This window comes from Nannospalax galili, unplaced genomic scaffold (genome assembly GCF_000622305.1).
Source record: "Nannospalax galili isolate Female #2095 unplaced genomic scaffold, S.galili_v1.0 scaffold553, whole genome shotgun sequence".
NCBI classification, from domain to species: domain Eukaryota; kingdom Metazoa; phylum Chordata; class Mammalia; order Rodentia; family Spalacidae; genus Nannospalax; species Nannospalax galili.
In genome coordinates, this window is record NW_008336313.1 from 4,373,646 (window position 1) to 4,401,053 (window position 27,408).

The 27,408-nt window shown below is 43.1% G+C and overlaps 1 protein-coding gene across 2 annotated transcripts in view; it reads left to right on the forward strand.

Moving 5' to 3' along the window:
* Jak1 (Janus kinase 1) overlaps positions 1 to 27,408 on the forward strand; it is a 152,227-nt gene that overhangs the window by 100,814 nt on the left and 24,005 nt on the right. Inside the window, exons 3-10 of one of the 2 annotated variants that reach the window (XM_008831066.3) lie at positions 982 to 1,037; positions 2,578 to 2,776; positions 6,414 to 6,537; positions 12,358 to 12,511; positions 16,781 to 16,944; positions 18,921 to 19,260; positions 21,407 to 21,592; positions 25,583 to 25,740. In XM_008831066.3, the coding sequence (XP_008829288.1) occupies positions 2,608 to 2,776; positions 6,414 to 6,537; positions 12,358 to 12,511; positions 16,781 to 16,944; positions 18,921 to 19,260; positions 21,407 to 21,592; positions 25,583 to 25,740 (1,295 nt within the window). In that variant the 5' untranslated portion in view covers positions 982 to 1,037; positions 2,578 to 2,607. The remainder of the gene's footprint in view (positions 1 to 981; positions 1,038 to 2,577; positions 2,777 to 6,413; positions 6,538 to 12,357; positions 12,512 to 16,780; positions 16,945 to 18,920; positions 19,261 to 21,406; positions 21,593 to 25,582; positions 25,741 to 27,408) is intronic. The other variant, XM_008831064.3, reaches the window with a different exon arrangement.

Genomic DNA, 27,408 nt, shown 5'->3' on the forward strand with positions numbered 1-27,408 from the left:
TGAGCAGTACTTTCCCTAAGTATCATTCAAGCAACACATCTAGAATCTAATCACTTGCTACCTCCTGGGCCCAAGCCACCATCATCTCTTGTATAGATTATTTGGTATAATCTACTCTCCCTGCCCACCTCCTTAAGTCTATGTGTATAGACTTAGCCCAGTGGCCAGGGTGATCCTTAAAAGAGCTCATGTTCCCCTTACATTCAAAACTTTGCACAGAGGGAAATACAAAGTCCTTAAAAAGAACTGCAAAAGTTGGGGCTGGAGAGATGGCTCAGTGGATAAGAGCTCTGGTGCTCTTGCAGAAGCCTGGGTTCAAATCCCAGCACCCACATGGCCGCTAACAACCATCCATAGCACCAGTTCCAGGGGATCCAATGCCTTCTTCTGACCTCTGTGGGCATTGCACAGCATTGATGTACTTAAACATATGTAGACAATACTGGGACAACTCAAAATAAAAATAATAAATAAAATATTTTTTTAAAAATCCATGTATCCATTCCCAATGTTGGGTATAGGAGTTTTAAAACACTTGACATACAAAACTCCAGGAAGTAAAGTTAAAGTTGCCCCTGTAATCTCTCCTATATAGTTACTGGTGTTTACCATTTATTATATGTTATTCAGGTTTTAATATATTTAGGCGTCACCCAAAGGACCCTTGTGTACCTGTTAAATTTTTTTCATTTTGAGTTGTCCCAGTGTGGATCACATAGCTTTGTGTCACCCTTTTCAATAACTGTTGAGATGCTTTGTGTAGTGGGCCCTCTCCTGCCAGATATGGTTTTTGGGGGGATTTCTTTCTGGTGCTAGCAGCATTGTGCCTTGTAAATGTACAGTTATATATGGTTGCCTAATTATTTCCTTAGAGTATAACTGTCTTTGAATTCTTCTTCTGTTGGATCTGTAAAGAATCTCTTAAGACATAAGTTTGTCTTATATTGTGAAGTGGGCTTGAACTACTGTTTTCCATCTTAGGTTTTCAGTGTGGGCTCGAGTTTAGGGTCTAAATACCTGCTCATCTGAACTGCAAGGTAAGTTATAAGCTTAGTCTTTCAGCTTGATTTCCAGAAGATTCTGGTTTTCAGGTTTATCTGGGAGATTAATTGAAGTTGAATGCGTTTGATTTATAGCAGTGAGACATATTTAGCTCATGGCCTTCTTTTTAGTATCTCATGTCCTCTTACCAGGGCAGCTAATAGATCAAGCAGGTAGATTGCTTCAAAAGGCTCTGACAGTGTCTGCCTCATAGTACTTTTCATGCTTGGGGAGCTTCCCTGGGTCATCTCCCAAGTGCCCACTGTGTGTAAACCTCTGTACCTCATCCTGGGGATACGAAAATGAAGGATACAGTTCTTAAGCCCAGGGACCTCACAGTAGACAGGTGCATGAATAAGATGGCTGTATTTCCAGGTAGCTAGTGCAATGTGATGAATTTATGAGCACAGGAGAAATAGCATCTTATCCCAGCTTAGGCATGAGGCTGGGGTTTAGTGAAGGCCTCTTGGCGGAAGGGCTAGTTGGGGCTCAGCTCTAAAGAAGCTTGAATTTTGCCATGAAACGGCTAAGGGGAGGTGGGGGAGGATGTTCCTGTGACAGCAGCTTGAGGAATAGAATGGGGGGTTCAAGCATGAAGAGGCTGAGAGTAGTAGGAGATTAGGTAAATGAGGCCATTCTACCAGGAGTGCTGTTTAGTTTAAAAACTGGTCAGTATCTGTAGATTAATGGGAAACTAGTGGAAGATCTGATTAGAGAGATACCACCTGGGGCAAGGGCAAGGAAGGATGTGTAGGGCTTCCCCTGCCTTCCCCTGCTCTTTTCCCCCCTTGGCCTTTCCCAGGGCTGAGTAGCTGGGGCTGCTGCTTTGGTCCCGACCTGCCTTATTGTTGACAGCCATGGGAGTGACTATCTTGCAGACAGAATCACTGGTGGGTCTTGTCCCTTCCACAGCAAGGCTTCTTGCCCTCCTTCCTCTGGCATGAGGCACTGCCTGTCCTTTCCATTGTGTGACAGGGATCTGGCTCCAGTCATCATCTTTCTTTGGGCGTCTGTGTGATTTATAAATGTGCATAAGTAGTCACTGTGTACTGCCTCAGATAATGGCATGAGCAGAAAGATGTCATGGCCCATGCCTTTACCAAACTTGCTGTTTAGGAGACAGACACAAAATTAAAAGACTCTGCTTCTTTCCAAATGTAACTCAGAAGTTATGTGCTCAGCAGAGGCAGCAATATTCTAATTATTTGCTTATCTTTTAACATCATTAGCTTCAAAAAAGACTGTAGTTTTCAACTACAACTTGTGTATGAATCCAGTAAAATGATTCAAATCATGCCCAAGTTTATTCTGATTGTTGAGAATATGGTATGACTGTATTTAATTACCATGCATAAATAATGATTTCTGTGGTTTCACCTCTTATAAGCTCTGACCTGGTTGGTTTTCAGAAAGGGAAGGGGAAGGAGGAGTCCTCATCTATTACCAACATCCTGCTTGCTTTCCTTGACAGCACTGTTTTGCCACTGGAGCTCTTACTCCATAGCATGACCATACCATATCATTCCTTCCCTGCAGTATCTAAACATAAAAGAGGACTGCAATGCCATGGCGTTCTGTGCTAAGATGAGGAGCTCCAAGAAGACTGAAGTGAAGCAAATGGTCCCTGAGCCTGGGGTGGAAGTGACCTTCTATCTGTTGGACAGGGAGCCACTCCGCTTGGGCAGTGGGGAGTATACTGCTGAGGAGCTGTGCATCAGGGCCGCGCAGGAATGCAGTGAGTATGGGCAGCAGGGCTTGGGAGGCTGCAGTGGCACAGTTCCCAGAGGCAGATTTGGAGTCTTTCCTCCCTTTAGTTGTGCTGAGAGTGAGCTGTGGGTTCTGCCTTGTTTCCTCGTCTTGGAGATTGATTTCTCATTGTAATGTGGCTTATTTCTCCTTTATCACTAATGAGCTAGTTATTTAATAGGAAGGAATGATCCTTGCCTTCCACGAGGCTCATTCTTTGGGTCTCACTTTGTGGTTCAGGCTGTTCTAGAACTCAGTATAGCTCAGGCTGATCTCAAACCCATAATTCTCTTGGCTTAGCTTTCTGAGTGAGTGCTGGGATTGTAGGCATGTACAATCACACCCAGATGAGGCTCACTTCTCATTCTGCTCACATCATGTGATTTGAATGACATCAGCACTAGTTGAGGTGCTGTGTAAAACACTTAGTGATTATTTGAGACTCCTGAAGTTTGGCGCATCCTCCTGGCTACCAGGGGCTATCCTCCCCAGGGGTGCAGGGGTTGGAGTGAGAAAAGCCAAGTGTTCCCTTGTCATTTCATATTATGGAAAGGAGAGAGAGACTCTTCACAGTTCTTTAAAAAGTTATTTATTATTTTTATTTTATGTGTATGAGTGTATTGCCTGCATTTATGTAAGTGTACCTGTGTCGTGCAATACCCATAGAGCTCAGAAGAAGGCCTCGTCCCCTGGAACTGAAGTTATTGAGTCCTATCTATAAAAATACATACATGTGCCAATGCCATGGTGAAATCCACTACTTTGTGTGCTAACCCAAAATTTAGAAAACAAAGAAGTGAGACTTGTTTACTTAAATTTAGCCTGTTGCCTTGCTAAGATGAGAAACCAAAGCACCTTACAAAATAAAGCTCCATTTGTTATCTTCTCAACATGGAGACATTGCAATATTTATTTACCTAACTTTAAGTGGAAAGTAAGCCTGTAAAACCATAGAAACAGTCACATCTCTGATTCACTTGGGCTGTGATTGTAAAACTTAATTTATTGAGGCTCATTGAAGAATACACTTAAAACTGGTAGATTTTATAGTTGTAAATTGTATGCTAAATAAAGCTGTTTGGAAAAGATCATAGTAACTCCTCTTGTGATGATGAAGTAACATGATGCTGGAGAGCCTGGTCTATGCTTTGCCTATGCCGTTAGCCCTCAGAGCAATATTGTGGGATGATGTAGACAGTTTAAGATCACTGACCTTGTTAGTGTTCTAGCTTGTCTGGAGGCCCTATTCTCTTCCCAGTACGTGCTTTTTTACCTAAAATGCTTTATATACTAGGTCACAGATACAAGGGAAGAGGCTTGTGCTACTGGAAAGAATATGGTGGGCCCCTGTATCACATGGGATAAAATGGGCTGAGTCCTGTAGAATGTGTGAAAGGAAAGTTGTAGTTTTATATTATTCTGACTAGACAGAAGCATGTCAGGGTCAGACAGCAGAGGTGGCTGTTCCTTAGCTCAGTCCATAGGAATGAATGGCATCCCTTTTGTAAGTGGTTTGGAAGAATAATGCAAATGTTTGTTAATTTGAAAAGTACATAAATACTGAATGATGTGGGGTTTTGTAACTCTCTGTTATTACTGTAAGATGGTATTGGGGGCAGTTTGTTTTCTTCTCTGTTTTTCACCTAAGTGTGGTAAAGTCTCTTCTTGTAATTTTTATTGCTTCATCTTCTCAGTAGCTCTGTCTTGGTTTGACTCTCAAGTCTGCATGTTACTGGCTACATCACCTTGAATGAGACTAAATTTCAGGCAGCCACAATTTATGTCTTTGTAAAATAGCAAAAATAATGCTTATCTCATTAAGTGTCAGAGAGATTAAAAGATAATAAAGGGCAAGCGAGATAGCATGACAGGTAAAGGTGCTTGTGGTACAAGCCTGGCAACTTGAGTTTGATCCCTGGGACCTATGTAAAGGTGGAAAGAGGGAACCAGTTCCACAAAGTTGTCCTCCGACTGCCACACTATGTGCCATGCAGTACACACAGCCACAAGTACAGACCATACACTCACACACAATATAATAAATAAAAGATAATAAATGTAATGTTAGTCTAATGCCTGGCATGTAACTCTTAGTAAAGGTTAGTAGTATTGTTGTTATTTAGCACTTGTATAAAACATATCTTTACTTTTCCTGTTTCCAGGCAGTTACAAGTAGGTGAAGTATTGGGATTAGATCCATGGTAGAATTGCAGACAATCCCACAATTACATATAGATGCTTCAATATTCTTCAAATACATATGTGCATTTTCAAATGTGGAAATGTATAAAGAAAGGCTAGGTTTCCATGCCAGCCTTCAAAGACAGTTTATAAACTTGGTGTATACCTGAAATGGTCCTGATAATGCATTTGCAAAAGCCTGGATTTTGTTCCCAAAAGCAGATGCTCTTTGAAGTGTTTTTATGCTTTCTTTTTTCACATGTATTTGTGTGTGTGTGTGTGTGTGTGTGTGTGTGTGTGTGTGTGTAGATCAGAGACAACTTGACAACTTGTGGAAGTCAGTTCTCTCCTTCCACTATGTGGGTCCCAATGATCACACTCAGGTCATCAGGCTGGGGGCAAGTGCCTTTACCCCCTCAGCCATCTGGCCAGCCCCAACTTTCCCTTTCTTGAGAGGCAAAAATTGAAGTGACAGACTTTGAGCTGCTGAGGCACCTGTAACTTCTCAACCCAGGTCCACACTGGGGAGATACTGTGAGAGCCAGGGCTGGCCTTGTCACTTCCACCTCTCACTTCAGGTGGCAGATTGGGGAAGCACTTTTTTTTTTTTTTTTTTTTGTCATTGAAGTTTACTGTTTCTTAGCTTGAAGACTAGCTAGAGCTAAAGATATGAATAACAACTAATCATTGTCATCCATCTCCCCTCATTCCACTGTTTGGAGTGCAGGTCTGTGCAGTCTCCTGATAAGCTCAAGTGAAAAGTTTCCTCATTTCCCTCTCCTACTATGTTGGTTATTAAAGGAGGTAGTGGTGTGGGAGGCACAGAACTACAGGGCCAGCTTTGTTAAGCATAGATCTTGTTGCTAGTTAGATGCTGATAAAGACATTTATGGTAACTATAATGAGTACTAAAGTGTATTTATTATTAATGATAATACATTTTAATCACTGACAAAATCACTTTATTATTTATTCTAATATGCATTTTGTGCAGTAGCCAGGAACTTCTTGGCATATTTAATGCATAATCACAGTGTTAGAAATTGTTTAAACATGTTTTTTAGGAAGCAGATTGAGAGTTTCCTGAACTCCAAAAATGTTTCTTGCGTTGGAATCTGTGAGCCTCTGAGGTAGCCTTTTTTATCTTTTAAAAGGATTTGATAAGACCTCTGTAATGAGAAATGTCATCAACTTTCATTTTTAAATGACTTTAATTTGATTTTCCAGGAGCTACAACTCATGCTCCTGGGAGAGCCATGGTTCTTAATTATTATGAGTAGAACTGCCTGAGTGGACATGGTTGAAAGTTGTATTTACCCTAAGAGGATGTGGGTAACCTAGATTCTTTCTGGGTGAGAGAATTTATTATTTTCACATAGGTTACACTTTGAAAACAGGTAGTCAAGTGCATCTGTCTATAACTTTCTGATGTGCTCTTTCCCCAGGTATTTCTCCTCTGTGCCACAATCTCTTTGCACTGTATGATGAGAGCACTAAGCTCTGGTATGCTCCGAACCGCATCATCACTGTGGACGACAAGCTGTCTCTCCGGCTCCACTACCGCATGAGGTATGGAGAGCACAGCTGGTGCCGGCCTGGTTTCCCCATGTTGCTGGGAACTGTGTTTGACGTGGGGCTCTGAGTCACTCAGCAAGACGTTCTATAATCATTTCTATAGTTTGTAACTTTAGTGTTTTCTTGGTATGAGTAGGGACTTCATCTGTATTAGAGTGTGATTTAGGGTGAATTTGATCATCTTCTGCCACATTTTATAATTACAATGCAAAGAGTATTTTGAATAACATTTGTGCCCTCCAGCAGTTTTTCACATGGTGAGGCATGGTTATAGGTTTAATATTATAGGTTGTGACCAGACTTTGAAATAGAAAATAGAGGAAAGAAAGAATGCATACTTGGTATTAGCATATATACTAAGAAAATTATATTTTAAAACTTTAAGATATATAATATAAATGTATGTACTAAGTCATGATATCAAATATATTTCTTACTAAAAGTTGCAGCTAAGAAGCACACAGCCTGAGGAGGTAACCTAGAAATTCTCAGTTAGTCTTGCGCCCAGGGAGCGGTGCTTTGATCCTCTCCCTGAGAACTTTTGGCTCTCATTGGCACTGTGCTTTGTGTATTGATAAGTACTTGCCTTCTTTCTCATTTTGCAAATTTTGGTAAATATCAGTGTCTCCCAAGGTCACAAAGTCTGGTAACAAGTTGGTACTTGATTGCTGCAGTTTCTTGACTCCGTAAGTGTATTTGTTAAGCAACTATTATAGAATTGAAAGCATTTAGGTAGCAGCGAAACATGGTTAATGTGGGTCTATCAGTGGAGCTTATAAGTAGGATAGTGCCTTTTTTAGAAAGGATCTTAGTTTATACATGTCTGATTAAATCAGTAGCTTAATTCAGATGGTAAAGGAAACACCCTCCTGAACCCTAGAGGTTCTCCACAGTATCTTACTTGCTACTTCCTATGTGATTTTGGTTGCATGAGACTATTCCAGAATGATGGGGCTGGCTTTTTCTTCAAGTACTTACCTAAGGTCTTACCTTGCAGGGAGAGGTGTGAGCCCTGTGAGATTTTTAGACCTTATTGGGGAGAATCTTTACCCCTCCCCTCCCAAGTATGCCTTCTGACTGTGCTTAGGTTTGCTTTTCTCAATGTAATCTTGTTTTCCATGACCTGCGGGTTGGCTGTGTGATCAGAATTGAGACATACACTTGGAGCTGGAAGTCCAGGGAAGGGCATACCATTAAGTTCTGAGTCGTTCCCTTTAGGCTTCCAAGCTTAGCTCAGAGTCCAGCACGGCAGCATTTGGCACTTAGAAGAGATATGAGATTACCTAGTTCAACTCTTCCATTTTTCTAGTGGGAAAATAGATATATTGAAAAGAGAGAGGAATTAGTAAAGTTATACTCCTAATAAACCATCTTGGTTTATTACAAGGTGTTTGTCTTTGTTGGCTGTAGAATGCCTTACCATTAAAAGCTGTTTTTGTCCATTTCCCATTGGTGTTAGCTGCCAGGAAGTACACAACTGCTTTATTTTGTCACCTTGACTTAGTACCTGACTTTGCTCTTCAACAGGATATTGCTTTGTTGCCACAGACTCTTTGAACTTGGAAAAAAAGATACCACCCTAAGCTAGAACATTTATTACAATATGCTGCAAAAAAATTTGAAGCCTATTAAACTAACTGCTAAAGATGCAATGTGAAAACAAGTGTCAGTGACTATTTTAGTAGCATCTCAGCTCTATTTTGAGACATATTCTTGTACTTTAACTGTGGTTTTCTGTTTTTAGATCATTATTTTGAAACTTACTATTTTATGATTTCTGTTCATTTAAGACAGTCATATTCTTTATTACTTCTTAGGAAAAAAATTTAAGTGAAATTCACTGATCATCAGTAGAATTCTGCAGAAATGTTTGAAATTTCATTAGGTCCAGTATCTGCATGCAAAATTAGAATGTGCAGTCATTGTTAATACAGCATCTCATAAACTTTCAAGGTCTGTTGTTCTCTCATGCCCTCCTTCCTATCATTCTGAAACGGAGCGTGGCCTGTGTTCACACAGCACTTAACTGTCATTCTGTTTTTACTATTGCCTTAGGAATTGATGTGTACTACATTCAGTAGCAATGTGGTAATTTGTTTTATTTTTATTTCAATGTAAATTGATAATTTTGATAATTTATAATTATATTAGGGCTGGGGTGATGGCCCAGTGAGTAAAGTGCTTGCCTTGTAAGCACGAGGACCTGGATTTGTATTCCCTAGCACCTACGTGAAAAACTGGGCATGATGGTGCATTCCTGTAATCCCAGGGCTGGGGAGATAAAAACAGGAGGATCCCTAGAGCTTGCTTGCCAACCATTCTAGCAGAATTGGTGAGCTCCAGGTTCAATCAGAGACCTTTTCTCAAGATATTAGGTGGAGAGTGACTGAAGGAGACAACCCCTGGCCTCTACATGTATACACACTCATGTACACATAACACATGCACACATATATACATATACACAGAAAACAAAAATAATGAAATGTCATTTTTTAAAATGTATTTATGGGGATATAAGATGATGTTATGACTTAAGAATACAGTGTGGAGGCGCTGGGGAGATGGCTCAGTGGATAAAGTGCTTGTGGCTATACAAGCGTGAGGATTGAAGTTTAGGTCTACAGAACCCACATGAATGCCCCTGGGCATAGAAGAGCCATTTGAGATTCTAGTGCTCAGCAAATAGAGATAGGATCCTCAGAACAAGCTTGCCAGCTAGGTTAGCCATATCTGCAAGATCCAGGTTCATCTTGAGAGAACTGCCTCAGTGAATGAGAAGGTGGAACTCAATGGAGGAAGACTCTGAGTTCAACCTCGGGCCTCATCATGCGCCCAGACACACACCATAACACACTGTAGGCAGACACATGCAAAAAAAGAATTCAGTGTAGAATAAAAACCAAATCAATTAACACATCTGGCACTTCAAATGCTTTATGTTGAGAAATTTGAAATTTACTATAAGCAATTTTGAAATGTGAAATACAGTCAGTGTCTATAATCACCATTCAATATATCTGAAATTCCCTCATTCCTGATACTTTGAACTCCTCACCATCTTGATAATTCATTTTAAAAAGACGTAGGATTTTCTAGTTTTATCAACAGTTAGGAAAGTGATTTTGGTAATCATGTTTTTTATTTTTTTTATTTTTTGAGGCAGGTTTCTTGTCAACTTGCCAAGGCTTGTAATCTTCCTGCCTCAAGCCTCCCAAATACTGGAATCGTAAGCACACGTCACCACACCTTCCTTACCAGTTCAAAAATGCTTGAGCCCAGAGGAATGTGGGAGAGATGGGTGTGGTTGGCTTGTTTCCGAGGGCACCTGCCTTCAGTGCTTCTCCCTCTCCAGCAAGCTTAGGAGACCCTCATGTTGTGCATTTTCCTTGTCATCGTCTTCCTCTACCCCTCAGCATAATTCACCTGGCCCATATGCCCTTCTGTCAGAGCCCTGTTTGAACCTTGTAGCTGGCCAGGTGATTCACTCATTAATTCCTGCTTATGGGAAGAGTGGATGGAGCCTGGCTGTGTTCTGTTCTTCCTGTGAAGAATACTGTAGGCCCTGGAGCCTGTATGAATGCCAGCCACTGCATTAGTGGGTCCTCCTGCTGTGACCAGAATCTGATCCCCTGTCACATACAGGCTGCTTCAGAGGCCTGATGAGGCTTATGCAGTAGTTTTCTCTGTGCGAGAAACATCGAGGCCCACGGTCAATCTCCCGGTTCCTTTCATAAATCACAGAAGATGGGCTGTGGGCAACCATCGAAAGCTACAAAATACTGATTGTCACTTTTTTTTTTTTTTTCCTGTCTTTTTGAGATGGGGTCTCTTTGTAGCCCCAGCTGTCCTGGAGCTCATTATGTAGACCAGGCTGGCCTCAAACTCACAAAGACCTGCCTGCCTCTGCCTCCCAAGTGCTGGGATTAAAGGTGTGCACCACCATGCCTGGCTTGATTGTCACTTTTAAAGTAACTTACTCATCCTTTTCCCTCCGTGTTGATTGCTGCTCCCTGAATATATTCATTGTTTGTTGTTTACCTCTTAGGCATGTATTTAGAAGCTGTTAACGTGCTAGGCTCTAGGGATTTGATGGTAATTGAGCCAGCTGTGGCCTCTGCTGCTATGGCGCTCATGCATTACCCACACTGTTATGAGACACAGCTGCTTTTTTCTGGCCATCTCAGTCCATCTTGCTTTTGGGGCGGCACCTTGCTTCCTGCTTGCTGCCTGTGGTCTAGAGCCATGTTATGTTCAACTTGTAGGCTGTATGTGTTCCATGATAGCTATTAATACAGCCCATTACTTTTGTAGACGAACAGTGTCATATGGCAATGTCAAAAAATTGCACTCTTGGTTCTAGACTCTAGCCTGGCATTTATTTATCCTGGACAAGTATTCCATTAAACATGGTGCCAAGGGCTCACAATATCATGTGAGGGGCCCATGAAAATGTTTGATTTTTTTTTTTAAATCACAGATAACTGAGGACTGGAGAGATGGTTCAGCGGATGGGAACACTGTTCTTGCAGAAGACCCAGGTTCAAATCCCAGCGCCCACGTGGCAGCTGGCAACTGTCCGTAACTCCAGTTCCAGGGGATTCAACGTGGGTGTACTTACCTACATGCGGGCAATACACGCATACACATCAAATGAGAAAAAAAAATATTTTTTTAAAAATCAAAAATAGCTGAATATAATCCAAGTTGTAAAATAGAACTTTTAATATGTTTTTGTAGAGGACCAGTATGTGGGGCCTGTGAAAGCAGTGCAATGCAGTTCTTTTTATGACATGTGGCCATTTCCTTTTGCTTTGCATTGTTCCTGGGCAGGGGACACCACAAGGCAGAGGCTGCCTGTGAGCCCTTTGTATCCCAGGGTGTATCACAAGACCTGTTCTGTCCTGGCTCTAGTGTTAGGTGTCTGAGTTTAGCAGCTCTTTTGGGTAGGGGTTATTTGTTGCTTCTTAGTGACTTGAGTGTTTTTCTGTCAATTTATGGCTATATTTGAGAGAGAGACCCAGGCAGAGCTGAGTCTATAGCCTGGAGGCAGCTGGACTAGAGTAACTTAGCCACTTCCCACATCCCAGAATAAATCCTGTTTGCCCAACAGGTGGCATAGGAAAGCAGTAGTGAGAGTCAGACTTAAGGCTTTGGTCACCTTGCCTCATTGAACTTTGGATCTTATCTGTGCAGTGGAAACAGTGAAGCCTACTTGGGGTTGTTGCTGTTAGGATTAGGTGGCATAAAGCTGTGCAGTGCTGTTCAGTTCCATCATGACCACAGCCAGTGTCTGTGTAGTTCTTTTTTGAAGCCAAGCTTATAAAATACATCACCAATTCAATAACAGCATCTGGGACCTGAGAAACACTACCATATCAGCATGCCTGATGTAGAGCAGAACTCCATTTCAGAAGTGTTAGAACCAGAAAGTTCTTGGGGTTGAGGCAGGACAACCAGGTAGGACTAGAGCTATGGGGCAGCAGCTAGTTATAGGTGGTAGGTCCTTTCCTACTTAGGGAAGTGTAGTAGGGTCAAGAAAGCTGTCTTGTGGTCACCAGGAAGTTACTTTATTGTCCTGTCTTAGAGGGAGTACTGACAGTACACTGTGACAGCACACTTGGAAGAGTGAGGGATGGAGATGAGGGTGCTGAGGCTTTTGAGGGCGGCAGGTGCAAGGCTTGGGTCTTTGTGTCTTCACTCTCCTCAGAGCAGCTCAGCCTCTAGCATCAACCAGTTTTGGTAAGTGCCTCTCCCAGGCCAGCATTCCAGGAACTCCTTTGACACATTTGTCATTATTTTGCTGTCTTTTAGGTTCTACTTCACCAACTGGCATGGAACCAACGACAATGAGCAATCTGTGTGGCGACATTCTCCAAAGAAACAGAAAAATGGCTATGAGAAGAAAAAGGTTCCAGATGCAACCCCACTCCTTGATGCCAGCTCACTGGAGTATCTGTTTGCGCAGGTGAGAAGCTTGGGCCAAGAAGCCTGTGGTTGGTGGGGCGAATGAGACCTTGTGGGTTCAGATTTTCTATGTAGCTAGCTGGACCTGGTGCTGGGGTTTCTTTATGGCCTGTTCTAGGAAGTTCTTACCCAGGTGTCTTGGGAAGGCAGTATGTTAGCCAGAGTGCCAGTGCTCACCTCTGGGGTTTTCCAGGCTGTACTACTTTTCCTTTCTGTCCCCCACTTTGCCACTTTGCTTGTCATCTGTAGTATCCTGTGTGCAGAGGTTACAGAGAGCTGTAGTTGAAGGAAGGTGTGGCAATTGGGCCAAGAGAAGTCAGTTACCTGAAATCACATTACAATGAAATAACTAGTATTTTGTTACTATGCTTCTTGAATTTGAAGTCTACACATTGTTAGTGAGTATTTAGCAATGTATTTAGCATTTAAAAATACCTCATTGCCCATGTTGTCTTCTAAACTGCTTCTTTATTTGTCCTGTTTTATTCATTCTCCTGTGCACTCTGCTATTCGTTAAGCATCACTCAGGTATTCATTAAAAATATTGATCTGAGGACTGGAGAGATGGTTCAGTGGTTAAGAGCACTGGCTGCCCTTGCAGAGTACCTGGGTTCAGTTTCCAGCACTCACATAATAGCTAACAACCATCCATAATTCTACTTCCAGGGGATCCAGTGCCCTCTTCTGACTTTTGTGGGCATTGCATGCATGTGGTAGACTTACACATACATGCAGGCAGAATACTCATACACATAAAATAAAAAATTAATAAAATGCTAAACTGGCTGGGCATGGGGATGCATGCCAGTAATCCAAGTGTTTGGAAGCCAAGGCAGAAGAATTACAGCAACTTTGAGGCCAGCCTGGTCTATATAGCATACATATTATACATATATTGAGTTCCAGGCCAGCCAGGGCTATACAGTAAGACTTCATCTCAAAGAAAAACTAAACAAAATTTGATCTATATTGTTTTAATGACTTTATATCAGTTCATTCATTTAACACATATTTACTGGATGTCTGTGTCCTGTTTTGCTTCATGTAATTGTATTTATTCAGATACTGGTGCTGAGGTAAATGAGACATACATGTTTTCTGTGTGCCTCAGTTGTATATTCAAGTTAGATAATAAGAAACAGCAAGTTTGTAAAATGATACTATGTAAGAAATGGTGAGAGCCAGGCTTGGTGGCTTGGCTCCTGCCTGTAATCCTAGCACTTGAAAGACTCAGGCAGGAGGATTGCATGAGGTACGTTTTGCGATAGAGAAGGTGGAGAGGTGTTGAATGAGAAGAGCTCATTAAAACAGTGTGATCAGAGGTAGTCTCTCTGGAAAGATGACATCTGTAATGAATTCAGAAATAAACAGGAGCCTGCAGTTCTCAGGGAGGAGGGATATATGCCCTCCATGTGGAGTTTCTCCGTGGCAGTTTGTTGGTAGACAGGTCAGCCCTTTTACTACAGCATTTTGTGCCCAGTGATTTATCATTATGATGGACAGCCATTATAGGATATTCCCAGAACCCCTGACCTACACTTACTAGATGCCAGCAATACAACTTTTTCCCTAGTTTTGACAACCAAAATGTCCTGAGACATTGCCCACTTTCCCCTCAGCCCCAGGGCTGAGGGAAATAACGTGGGAAGGCCCTGGAGCAGGTGGAGCCAAGAGGAGAGTAGTGTGTCTGAAGACGACCAAGAGCACAGTACTGTTAGGACTGGTGAGGCAGATGGGCTGCTGAAGGGTGAGGAAAAGCCACTTGTAGAGTTTGAGCTTATTCATTCTGTAAGTCAGTGGTGATGCTTGCCAAATGTGGGAGGTGGATTGTGCTGGGTCTTAAAGTAAGAGCACACGCCAGATGTATACACTGGCAAAAAGTGCACAGCTGCGAGTCCAAGAGAGTGGTCCAGGTGAGAGAGAATGCCATTTTGGCTTAGAGGAAAATGAATAGATGTCCCACTAATTTGGGAGGTAGAATTGATAACGCTTTGCTGATGGGTTGATAGGATTTGAGGACTCAAAGATGATTTCTAGGTTTTTGTTTTTGGAAAAATTGAATAGATAATGATAATGATAATGCCCTACACATCAAACATACAAGGGGGAGGGGGGAATGCTAGAAAGAGGCTATATTAAGGCCGGAGGAAAAACTACCATGTACTTACTTGGTTAACTTTCAGAGCATGATTGGACTTTCTTAAATTTACCCTATTGTGGTAGGCTTTTATGAGAAACCTCATAAATATGGGCTTTTGTTTGTGTCTATTATTTTCTTAGTGTGTACTTTCACAAATAAGTCTTTCTGTCACAGTTCTGTCCCACTGGACAGCTTTAGTTACCTTGTCCCCATTCTGTACTTGCCCCAAAACTGGCCTTAGAGACAATAGAAAAGTGAGACAGTGCACAGCTCTGGGGAGGTGACGCATGGAAAAAATAATCAGACTGATCTTTGTCTTTGTCTCAGTTTTATGTATATGAGATTCGTTCTCATCTTTCTTGGGAGCAGAAGTGTAAAGAAAACAAGGATGAAGGATGAAGTACTGCATTGAAATCTCACCTTCAGGAGACCTAGCATTGGATTATTTGCGTTAGCAGTATAGAGCATATTCACAGAAAGTCACAGGTTCTCCTTTATCCCAAGATCCCAGCTTCAGATTTAGTTCTGCCTTTCAAACATTGTTGGTATAGATCCTTGTTGGTTCTCGGAACTTAGTGGAAATGGCCATTGACTTTCTTCACCTGAAAGAAATGAGAAATTCTATTACGGACAGAAGGGGACCTGAGATCTGCAACTTGAGAACTCCCCTAGGTCCCCCCAAAACACTATCAAACTGAAGATTTGTCAGGGAAAGTGGGTATCCTGGTAGGAACCCTTCTTCCAGACTGCCCCCCAGCCCAGCTAGAGAGAGACTAAAAAACTCACATTCCTCAGAGGTGGGGAGTCAGCAGAGTCGGTGCACTGTGGCATGTTGAGGAAAAGTGCCCTGGAGTCAGGGACAGGTTTTGTCTCAGCCCACTGCTCTCTAAGCCCCCAGCCCCACAATACTCTCTTATTTGATCTTTTTGCAACTACCTAGTATTAGTGATTCCTGATTTCTTCTTTAGAATAAAGTCTCCATGAGGTCATAAATGTGGCTTCTTGATTGCCAAATCTCTAGTGTCTAGAATAATATCTTACCCATAATTAGTTTTTGATAACTGCCAATGAATGAATGAGCAGGTGAGGTTGCCATAGATTCTCATATAAATCTAACAGGGCTGTTGGGAAGACTAAGTGAAGTAATAGATGAAGGGATCATGCACACAGGCCGGGCAGGGCGCTTAGGAGTGAGTGAGTGGGAACCTGTGTTGACATCATTGCTTTGAGCAAGACAGGTGGTAAGCACAGGTTTTTAGTCTTTATTTTATTTTTTGTTGTTGTTTTATTTTGTTTTGAGGTTTTCCCTTTAGCTCTAGCTGGTGTGGCACTATTTAGAGAAGGCTGGCTTTGATTTCACACTGATCTACAGGCCTCTACCTCTCTAGTGCTAGGATTAAAGGCTTGTGCCATCACACCTAGCCTGTTTTTTTTTTTTTGTTGTTGTTGTTGTTGTTTTTTTTTTTTTTTTTTTTTTTTCATGGCTGTCATTAAACTCAGCAAGACCCGTAAAGTTCCTGTTGGTTTCTGGAATGCTATGTCCCTCCCCCGATCTGTGAGGAAATATATTTTGGTGACATTCTTTTCTGCTGGACATGTGAGTAGCAGATGTGGAACAAACTAACATGTGGTAATGATGCACTATGGAATGAGATTCTGAAAGGAAGGCAGGCCACATCCTGCCAACTCCATACACCCAGTCTTATGCTAGGCCGGCTAGTCCGTTTGGAATTAATGGGTGATCCCATGTCAGTCCAATGTCACTTGCCCTACTCTGATGCAGTTCTAGTGTAGTACACACTGCTTATAGCATCATTTATACAGTAAGCCCCATGAAGGGGCTTTGTGAATTTGTACACTTCACCAACACCTAGCCCAGTGCACAAATAAACACTTGTTATAGATGAATGAACAAATGAAGGTATGAGTGAACTAACGTAGGCAGACATCTTCTGAGCTGCTTCATGTCCAGCATTGGTGAAAAACAGCCTTGATGGAAATTCCTTTTTTTTGTTGTGTGGCATTTGGGGGCAGCACCACCCCATGAGGAAGCCCCCTCTCAAGATCAGAACCAGGTGGCTCCTGAAGCTTAGCTGCTCACTCATTCGTTTTTCTCTTCTCTGGCTACAGGGACAGTATGATTTAATCAAATGCCTGGCTCCCATTCGGGATCCCAGGACTGAGCAGGATGGACACGACATTGAGAACGAGTGTCTGGGGATGGCTGTGCTGGCTATCTCACACTATGCCATGATGAAGAAGATGCAGCTGCCAGAGCTGCCCAAAGACATCAGGTAAGCCTTCCTGCTGGCCCAGTGGTTTATGGGACAGCGTTACTGGTGTGTTGTGGTTTTTGTTTGTTTGTTATGAAGCAGGGTTTTCCTGTGTAGCAAAGTTTGGCCTTAAACTCTGATCTTGCCTCAGCCTCCCAAGTGCTGGGATGCCAGGTGTGTGCCCCCAGGCCTTGCTGTGCTGGGATGCCAGACATGTACCCCCAGGCCTGGCTGGGACAGTGTTACTCTTAAGTGCTTTCATGCATCTCACTTAACTGCTGCCAATGGTTTTGATTTTTGTTTTTGACATCTGCTCTCTGCATGATTCAAATCATAGAATATTTGTACAAGAGAGCACACTTAACATGGTGGCCTGATTTTTTTTTTTTTTTTTTTTTTAATGCTGATAATTCCAGCCATGTGTACTAGAGTAAAGTTTCTGGGCTGGGAATCCTAATCAGATCAGTGACTTGCATCCCTTCATGCCTCCCTTCATCCCCATGGTGACACTGCTGTCTGTGAGCAATTCTTACCTTAGTGCTGGTTTTATAGCGCTTCTAAGCTCTGTAAGTAGATGCCACTGTCTCTAGCGTGAGTTCCCAAGGAGTTCCAGGAAAGCACTAAGAACTAGTACTTCTGATGTGACGGATGGTCAGTTATTGATTACAGAAAATTACATTAAAATGTCACTTGAGATCACTATTCAGCCTCTATTATTTCAGCACATTTATGAACTCTAACAGCTTTTTTTCTTCCTCACCAATGGGCTATCATGTTTGCCATAAAAGATGATTTCATATTTGAGAGATTATTTGCTGGAAACTATGGCTCAGTGCTAGAGCTCTTGCCTGGTATGTGTGAACCCTTAGTTTAATCCCAAATACTACAGAAAGGGGGCTGACCCCTAGGTGTGCCCCTCGTATCGCTAATCTGGAGAGGGATTATTTGTGGCTGCACTTGTGACAGGTGACACACCAGGAGGCTGCTCCTCAGGAGCGTGGGGCTCATTAGATATTTGCTGAGTTGCTCCATTCTCTTTTTTTCTTCACTCTGGGTGCTTTATTTTTTTCATGATGTTTAAGTCAGGTTTAATTCTATTAAATTACTTTAAGGGAAAAAATTACACTGTTTTTTAAGGCTAAATCCCAAAGCTCACAATATTCTACTGCTGTGAAACCATTCCTCTTACGGGAATTGCCCTGCCTGGGTACTGTCCCAGACTTGGGACCACCTCCAACTTGCTTTTCCATAGTGGCCTTGCTTTTCTTTCAGGGTATGCACACTCTTCACACCAACTCTTGCTTGTTCATCATAGCCATGTATTGACACTCAGCTTCTTAGCAATGCCCTAGTTAGCCCTGGATGGGTAGCTAAACTGTGTTTACTAGTTGATCCACTTAATGATCTGAGATGCAGTCGTATATATTCAGCTTTGCATTTTTCTCATCTTTTATAAGAAATTGTATGATCTTTATAAAATAGTAGGCAGGTATCACAGAATGTCATCATCTTACAGGAGACAGTTCAAATGAATGATGCTTTCAGACCATTTCTAACTGTTGCTCAATCATCTTAGCCAACAGGGTCTCAGGTAGCCTAGGCTGGTCTCAGACTTACTATATAACCAAGGATGGCCTTGAACTCCTGATCCCCTTGCCTCTACCATCAGAGTGCTAGGATTACAGATATGTGCCACCACACCCAGCCTGATGCTGTGTTAGCAGTGTGTATGTATGATCTTATTTGCACAGAGCAGTGAGAAAATTTGGCAACACTTGTAAGGAATTCCTGCCTTAGTGACATCTGTGGAGCATGTGCCTTTCTGTCTGAAACCCCCCAGTGACTGACTTGATTTGTCCCCATCTCCTTATATGGGATTAGATCCTGTTTTCTCGTTTGGTAGCACATACAAGACAAAGATCATAGAAGCAAGTTTGTAAACATTTTTTGCTAAGCTGTATGTGAACAAAAAAAGATGCCTTTTTATTTTCTTTTAGCTACAAGCGGTATATTCCAGAAACATTGAATAAATCCATCAGACAGAGGAACCTTCTTACCAGGATGCGAATAAATAATGTTTTCAAAGATTTCCTGAAGGAATTTAACAACAAGACCATCTGTGACAGCAGTGTGTCCACGCATGACCTGAAGGTGAAATACCTCGCCACCTTGGAGACACTGACAAAGCATTATGGGGCTGAGATATTTGAGACTTCCATGTTACTGATTTCATCAGAGAATGAGATGAATTGGGGCAACTCAAGTGACAGTGGCAATGTTCTTTATGAAGTGATGGTGACTGGAAATCTTGGAATCCAGTGGCGGCAGAAACCAAACGTAAGTGGCTTCAGGTACCTGGTCAGAAAGAGGAACACATCCTGTGTCACCAGGGTTATATGACTGAGCCTTTGAGAATCATTTGTTTGCATTGTCATTATCACCCCTCTAGGCTAAGTTAACTCAGCTGGAGGCCATGTGTTAGTCATCTCTCACATCATACTGTGGCACAGTTGAGGCAAGAATTGAACTTAGGCCTCTGGCTTCACAAAAGAAATTGATTTTGCTTTATGAAGCTGTATTGAGGTATTTGTTTTATAATACTAGAAATTGAATCAAGGGCCTTGACCATGGTAGACAACCCTGCCCCTTTAAATTTTTTGCTGTTACAATGCTGGAATTGGATCCAGGGCCTCACACATGTTAGCAAGTGTTCTACACCAAGTGTATTGAGGTGTTTGTTGAATGGAATAATAGGGTGAGTAGTTTAATAGCACAAGCTTAAAACTAAGGAGGCCTGTTCAAATTCCAGCTCCAATCCTTATATGTGGGTCTTGGGAGAATTAGTCTGCCCATGTTGGGTGCATGTTATTCACCTGTCAAATTGAGGCACAATTGTCTCTTAGTATCTGGTGGAGAGATCTGTTCTAGGACCCTGTGCAGCCACCCAAATCTGTGGATGCTTGTCTCTTATAAAAAATGGTAGAGTATCGGGCTGGAGAGATAGCTCAGTGGTTAAAAACACTAGCTGTTCTTGCAGAAGACCTGCGTTCGAATCCCAGCACCCACATGGCAGCTAACAGCTGTCTGTAACTTTAGTTCCAGGGGATCCAACAGCCTTTTCTGTCCTCTGTGGGCATTGCATGACATGTGTACACTTACCTACATGAAGGCAATACACACATACACATAAAATAAGTAAAAATAATAAATAAAATATTTTTTAAATGTATAGTATTTATATATAACCTACATGCACCCTTCTGTATATGTTTGTCATCTCTATACTGCCTTACAATGCCTAATATGAAAATACCACATAAGCCAGGCATGGTGGCATAGGTCTTTAGTCCCAGCACTTGGGAGGCAGAGGCTGGTGGATCTCTGTGAGTTCAAGGCCAGCCTGGTCTACATAGTAAGTTCTAGAGGCCATCTGGGGCTACGGGGAGACCCTGTCTCAAAAAGACCAAAAAAAAAAAAAGAAAGAAAATACCACATAAATAGTTACACTGTTTAGGAGATATATCTTCATGTGGGTACAAATACAGCGTAACTTGCCTTTTTGATTTTTGGCTTGTTGAATCTGTGTATGAAGAATGGGTGGGTGTGCAGCCCATGAGTACAGTGGGCTGACTGGATTTCTTGTAGCTCATTCACGTGGTTGGTGAGAGAACTAAGTGGCATTTAGGCATAGAACCTGGCAGATAGAAAATGTCAAATGAATTGCTATAGTTGCCATAATCATAGCTATAAGTAATAACATTAAGTGTAAGATTCCTTTCTTCCCTGCTTTATTCTCATGCTAAAATAGCAAAACCAAGTCACCAAGGGCTTTCTACATAGTAGTTAATGTGTGGATGAAGAAGGACCTAATCTCATGAAGGTTAAAAGCTGACATTTTATGATTGGGGAAATGGTGGCTCAGAGATGACTCAAGCAGTTGTATAACTGACAGAAGCAGAAACTTAATGTGGAACTCTAGTCTCCGGAGCCTATGCTGGTCATTATATTTCTACTTGTGCAACTATGGGTTCTTGAGCATGTCCATTTTTTAAACACACTGATGTCATCTGTTGAAAATCCGCTACTTAAGTTGATGAGAAGAAAAACTCATGTTCTGCCTGTTTATGTTTGGGAAGATCTGCTCTCTGCCTGGGCTGATGCACACTGTCAGTCTGGAAGAAAAGAGAACCGTGGTTGGTGCATGCCACCTTACACCCACACCAGCGTGAACATGCACACTGTACATCATGGGAGGAATTTAGTCTGGGTGTATTAAATACTCTTGCCGAATTAAATCCCAAGATTCTCTAACAGCATCCATCCTTTGGTTCTCAGCCATTGCTCCCCCAGTTGCTCTAGGTTCGGCCATGCTGTTTCTCTTTCTTGGGTGTTGGCCCTGTGTAAGATTACTAGGAACACTGACCTTTTGCTAACAGAAAATGAGAAAGCTAACTTAATCCTGTCACTTTTGTTATCTTATCAGGTTGTTCCTGTTGAAAAGGAAAAAAATAAACTGAAGCGGAAAAAACTGGAATATAAACACAAGAAGGATGAGGAAAAAAACAAAGTCCGGGAAGAGTGGAACAATTTTTCATACTTCCCTGAAATTACTCACATTGTCATAAAGAAGTCTGTGGTCAGCATTAACAAACAGGACAACAAAAAAATGGCAAGTTTGCTCAAAAGTTGTTCAGTCTGGATGTGAAGGGGTGGGAGGAGAGAGACACTGCTGAAGAGAGCTGTGTGGTGCTCCTGAGTTCCAGAGGTCCTTTTCCAGATTAAAAATCCAGTGATGGGCTCCTTTAAGCCAAGAAGTCCATTGCCAAGCATCATCAGTGTCTGCTCTTACGTTACACTGACACGTTTGACCACCCTGCCTGGGTCTTGCAAATGTGAATTTGCCTTAGTGCTTGCTGCCCACCCAAAGACATTTCAGCAGCATCAATATTTAGTTCACAAAAATTAGTGGACATGAAGGCAGAGAAATTGAGTTACATCGGCCCTTTCTTTTTTGCACCATGTTGGTGTAGTGGGCAAGGTGGACAAGGACCTGCTCTGTGGTAGCCCCACTCTGGGTCTTATGCCTGACTTCTTCCCATTACTGCTACCAGTCCCATACCACCTAGTCTCAGCCTCCCTAGAGAGCCTCCATCTCTCTTGATTCTCTCTACACCGGGATCCACATTCCCCACCGCAGTCCACCTTCTCAGTCCATTGGCTAATGGGCAGCAGGGAGTGAGAAGCGGTCCTACAAAGACCAAGACCCCTACCTTGCTGCTCATGCACTGGAACCCCAGGGCAGCACTGGCTCCAACACTTAGCCTCTTTGCCCTGTAGTTTTGTTTCCTGGTCCCTCTGTCTGCTTGTCTAGGCCACAAATATGTATCTGTAGGTCTGTTCCTAATGTTCATCACTATAGGCCGAGGTCCCTCTCCAGTCTCTCCTACTGCTATCCATAAACAAATCTCTGATTTAAAAAAGAAAAGACAAAGATAGAGCTCCTGAGGACTCCCTAGGCAACCTCTCTGCTGAGTTGGGTGGGTCATCTGAGCTGAGCTGAGTGTGAAGCCACACTTGGCACTTCAGCTGACCATTGGGCAAGTGTCAGGCCACAGAACAGCCCCATTGGGGTGTCAGGCACACCCGGTGACTCGGGTGGCAGAAGGGGTGTCATCTCACTTTGTATTTTCTGGTTTCAGTTGAGAGTACAGCCTAGACAAGAAGGCAGGTTTGGCAGGGGAAATGGGAACTCTGCAGATAAACATGTTTGTGTTGTAGGAAGTCAGGACTGATAACATGAAAGAGGACAGGCTAGTGTGACAGGCATGCATGCGAAGTGAGGGGAGTCAGCACCAGCGAAGTACCTTGTCAGAACAGTAATGCACACTGCAGAGGGAGAGCCTGATGATACAGCTCAGAACACACCACCATTCTCTCACATCCAGAGCAACTTGTCTTTCTGATATGACCTTTTAGAAAGCAGTCTGACAACATGTGGTAAAAGCCTTGAAAAGATTTATATATCTCTTCATTTAGGATCCCAGGAAATCCCATCCTCCAGAAGCAGTGTGAGATAAGACAATGGCTTGTGAATAAGAACATTCATTTCAGCAATATTTACAGTGTCAAAATACTGAAAATAACCTAGATGTACAAATAGAAGAATGGGAAAGCAGATCTCAGTTCACCTGAGTAATAGAATACATGACCAAACTGCTAAATTAAAAAGAAAAAGATCTGAGAAGATACCTTTGTAAATGATGAAAAGCAGAATATAAACATTGACCTATAAACTGGCACTAATTTTCTTCACAGAGTTTTAGGAGCTAATAAGCATGCCTGTATCTGTAGAGCGAGCGTCCTGTGTTATAGCTACTTGTTTGTGTTGAGATTGTGAGTGACTTTCATTTTTCAGTCCAACTTCCTTTTTTTGAAACGACAAAACAGTAATTTTATCAGAAAAACATAGTTGAAAAAAAGTGAAGGAAGAAGTAAAGTCCAGAGTGATATTGGTAGAAAGATGAGGGAGAGGGAAAATAGTAAGCACCACTCATCAAGCATATTGTAGGTACCTGGTCCTGAGTTGTAGGCTGCCACAGCCTTGCCACAAGGATTCTGTGTTGTTTAGTTCTTAAAGAGCTGCAGATGTGGGGTATGGGCTCAGTTTCAGATGGGGATCCTGAGACTGCAGTACAGAGCAATGGGAACTTGAATCATGCCCCGTAGTGAGAATGTGGCAGGACTTGTCTGGGGCTGCCTGCTGCAGCCCACACTTTCTGCCTATGTTGTTTGGTTTCTAAGGCATTACCATCCACCAGGGACTCTGAGGGAATGAAGGAGAGGTTGGCATGTTGGTGGGCTGGCTCTTCAGTGTGACGGGAGGATGCTGACAGAGGAAGAGAAGCAGCAAATGTGGGTCATATTTTGAGAACCAGCTCTATCCTGTCCAAGCTGCCAGCCATGTCAGCTACCCAGTTAGTGCCCCCATCCTCAAGGTCAGAGTTCACCCTAGCCACTTAGGCCTGTGGTTCTGCAAAGCTTCAGTGCTGTGTAGGGAGACGAGCAAGGCAAGAGGTCCCTGTCCCCTGTAACTTCATTTCCTTTACAAACACCAGCCCTCAGTTTATACTAGGCAGTTTTTGGTCTGAGGATTTACAAATGTCTGCTGTTTCAATATTCATGTTAACTCTGGGTGGCCGTCATCCCCATTTTACAGAGGAGGAAATAAACACAGAGGTTAAGTAGCATGCCAGGAACACACAGGCAGGTGGCTAAACCATTTGAAATTGCCAGTAGTTGACCATTTTTGACTTAGGGAAATAGTACATACACCTCAGCCCAGTAGCAGGTAGAGATGCTCTGAACCCAGAGAGCCTAGCTGCAGAGCCTGTGACTCACTGCTCTGCCCTGCCTGAGAGAGCGTCCTTACTCCCTGTCCTTCCGCCCTTTGGTGCTTTGGCTGCTGGTCTTTGAGGAAAGCAGGATGAGTTGTCAAGTCCTGCTTTGATCCTCACTTCTCTCTGAATGAATCTCCATACCTCCCATTTCTGTTCAGCCTTCTGTTCTCAGAGAACTTATGTGGCCAGGTACAGACTGCTTAGCTAGCCCTGCTCCTCACCCTAGAACATCTGAGATTTGTTTTTCAGAAATATCTGCAGGTGGATGTCAGCCACACCTGAAAGGAGTCCCCTTCCTGAGATAACCATCCCATCTCTCATGGCCTCCCTGGTTCATAGCCTCAGGGTACCCTTCCTAGCCTGCCTTACCTCCTTCCTGACCACTTGCTAATATCCACTTGCCCCCTTTTCTCTCACTGGTCCTCTCTGTTCTCTGTTACCTCCAACCTGTCCTGTCTCTGGTGCTACAGAAAAAGCACTTCTCCAGTGCCCCTCTGCCCCTCTGCGAAGGCTCGGGTGCTTGTGCTTGTATATACTTTTGTGAGTAAAAACTCCAAATCCTAGATTTACATACGTTTCCTCATCAAGAGCTGGGCTTGGTTTCCCTACAGTTCCTCACAGATGGCAGTGTCTGCTCAGGGATTTGTGGTCAATACAAAAGCCCACTTGTCTTTTCCAGAAGGTTTTCCAAGCAATTCCTTCTTCCCCTCTGCTTCCCCGCTGCCTCTTCCAAACCTTCAGAGGTCCCTGATCTAGGAGTCTTATTGCTGTGTCTGGGGTCATTTGTGAATTAGAACTCAGGAGCTTCACCCTCTAGACCCTCTGACATGAGGTGAGGCATCCATGCCTGTGTCCTTTCTGTAGAACAGGAATATTGCCATGTGAATGGGTTGCTACCTTGTGCTGACTGAAGTGTTTACCCTCTGCTCCTCCTGCCTTCACGCTTGTGTATCTGCCACCGTGATTCATGCTCCTGCTTCTGTCTAGACCTGGGTGGCAGCTCCTCTGCAGGTCTTCTGGCTTGCCACAGCCCGCTATGCCTGCTTCCAATGCACTATGTCAGATGGTAGATGGGAGAGAGTGGGATGAGAGTCATATGTCAGTGAAGGAGGTAATTACCATCCGTGGGATGGTTTCCCTGAGGAATCATACATTTTACATTCTGTTTTACATATCTTCTTACTGTGTTCCCCACCTTGGAGTTAACTGTTTAGGATAGTAAATACGTGATGTAACTGTTGGAATGTCTTTTCTCTTACCAGGAACTGAAGCTTTCTTCTCATGAGGAGGCCTTGTCCTTTGTGTCCCTGGTAGATGGCTACTTCCGGCTCACAGCAGATGCCCACCATTACCTCTGCACAGATGTGGCTCCCCCACTAATTGTCCACAACATACAGAATGGCTGTCACGGTCCTATCTGGTTGGTTCCAGAGTGTACTCAATTACCTTTGTGGTGAAGAGAGCCCATGTTTTAGCAGTTCTAGCAGTAGGAAGTCTAGTCCCCTCAGCTCCAAGTGTGGCCAGTTGTTCAAGATGGCCATGCTGGCTAGCATTTTGGAGTTTCTCTTTCCCCACCCTGCTGATTCAGCTGCCAAGCCTTCCTGTGACTGCATACTTCAGGTCCTTACAGCATGCCTCCAACTCCTCCCTTACTCTAGTTCTGTTCCTCTTAGTTTAGCCCCTTCACTTCTCCATCCTTAAATCCCTGCCCTGTTCAACACTGGACACTTTAAGGAAGACAGGATACAGATCTGTAAATGTTGAGAAGTCTTTTTAGTGGCCTTCCATGTGACTTGCTCTCTTCCCCCTTCTCATCCTGATTGTCTGAGAGACAAGTAGTTTGGTGGTGGTGGTCCCTGGCCTAGGGAGGCTCACAGCCTTGGGAGACAGATTAAAGAGCAAGGAACAGAAAAGCATCTTCCTCCAGTGTCCTGAATGCAGTTGAGCCTCTAGGCCCTGGCACTTGGCTTTTCCCTAGACCTGGAATGCCCTTCCCTGAGGGTCTCCCCAGCTTCTCTTTCCTTGGGTGTCAGAAAACCATTGCCTTATCTATAAAGTCTTTTCTGATCACCTCAGGTAAAGTGACATCTCCTCCCCTCTCTGTCCCACCTCCCTGGCTACTTCATTCTACTTTGCTTTCCTATGTTGAGTTACATGTCTGTTTGTTTTCTGTCTGACTTCCCTTTCTTCCCAGCGTATGAACCTCCTGAAGGCAAGAGCCACTGTCTACATTGCATACTAGTATCCCAGCATGCACAGCAGAGCCTGGCACAGCATAAACTTTCAGTGACCTTGAAGGAACGTTTCTTGTTTTGTAGGAGGTTAAAACTCAGTACACAGAGTAGGCAGTGTTCAAACTGGATAAAACATTGATGAATTGATATTAAGGAGAGAATAGAGTGTATACCCCGGGTAAAGAATCCACATGAGTGAGGGCACAGAGGTGTCAAAGACCCTGGTACGGTTGGAAAGTACTTGAAGTCCCTGCTTTTCTAAAAGCACGTTGAACACACCAGCCGTCTTTCACCATCAGCAGTACTCACCAGGTACAGTAGATACTGAGCCAGTGTTCAGTGCCCTCTGCATATCAAGATTCACCGGTGTTGGGAATAAAAAGGAATATAAAGCATATTATCTAATATCTTTTTATTCCTCACTGAGGTTTAATGACACATTTACTCAATGTGTTATTGGTTGAGCACTGTCCTAGTTACTTTCTATTGCTGTGATAAAAACACTGACCAAAACCAACTTGGGGAGGAAAGAGTTTATCTTACATCTCCCAGGTCACAGCTCATCACTGAGGGAAATCGTGGCAGAAACTCAAGGCAGGAACCTAGAAGCAGGAGCTGAAGCACAGACCACAGAAGAATGGAGGAATGCTGCTTACTGGCTTGTTTCCCTGGCCTGTTCTCAGCCTGCTTTCTCACACAGCAACGGACCACCTGCCTAGGGGTGGCACTGCCCACAGTGGGCTTGGCCCTTCCACATCACTCAACAATAAAGAAAATGCTCCACAGACTTGGCCATAGGCCATTCCAATGGAGGAAGCTCCCCAGCTGAAATTCCATCTACTTTGGTGTGTCAA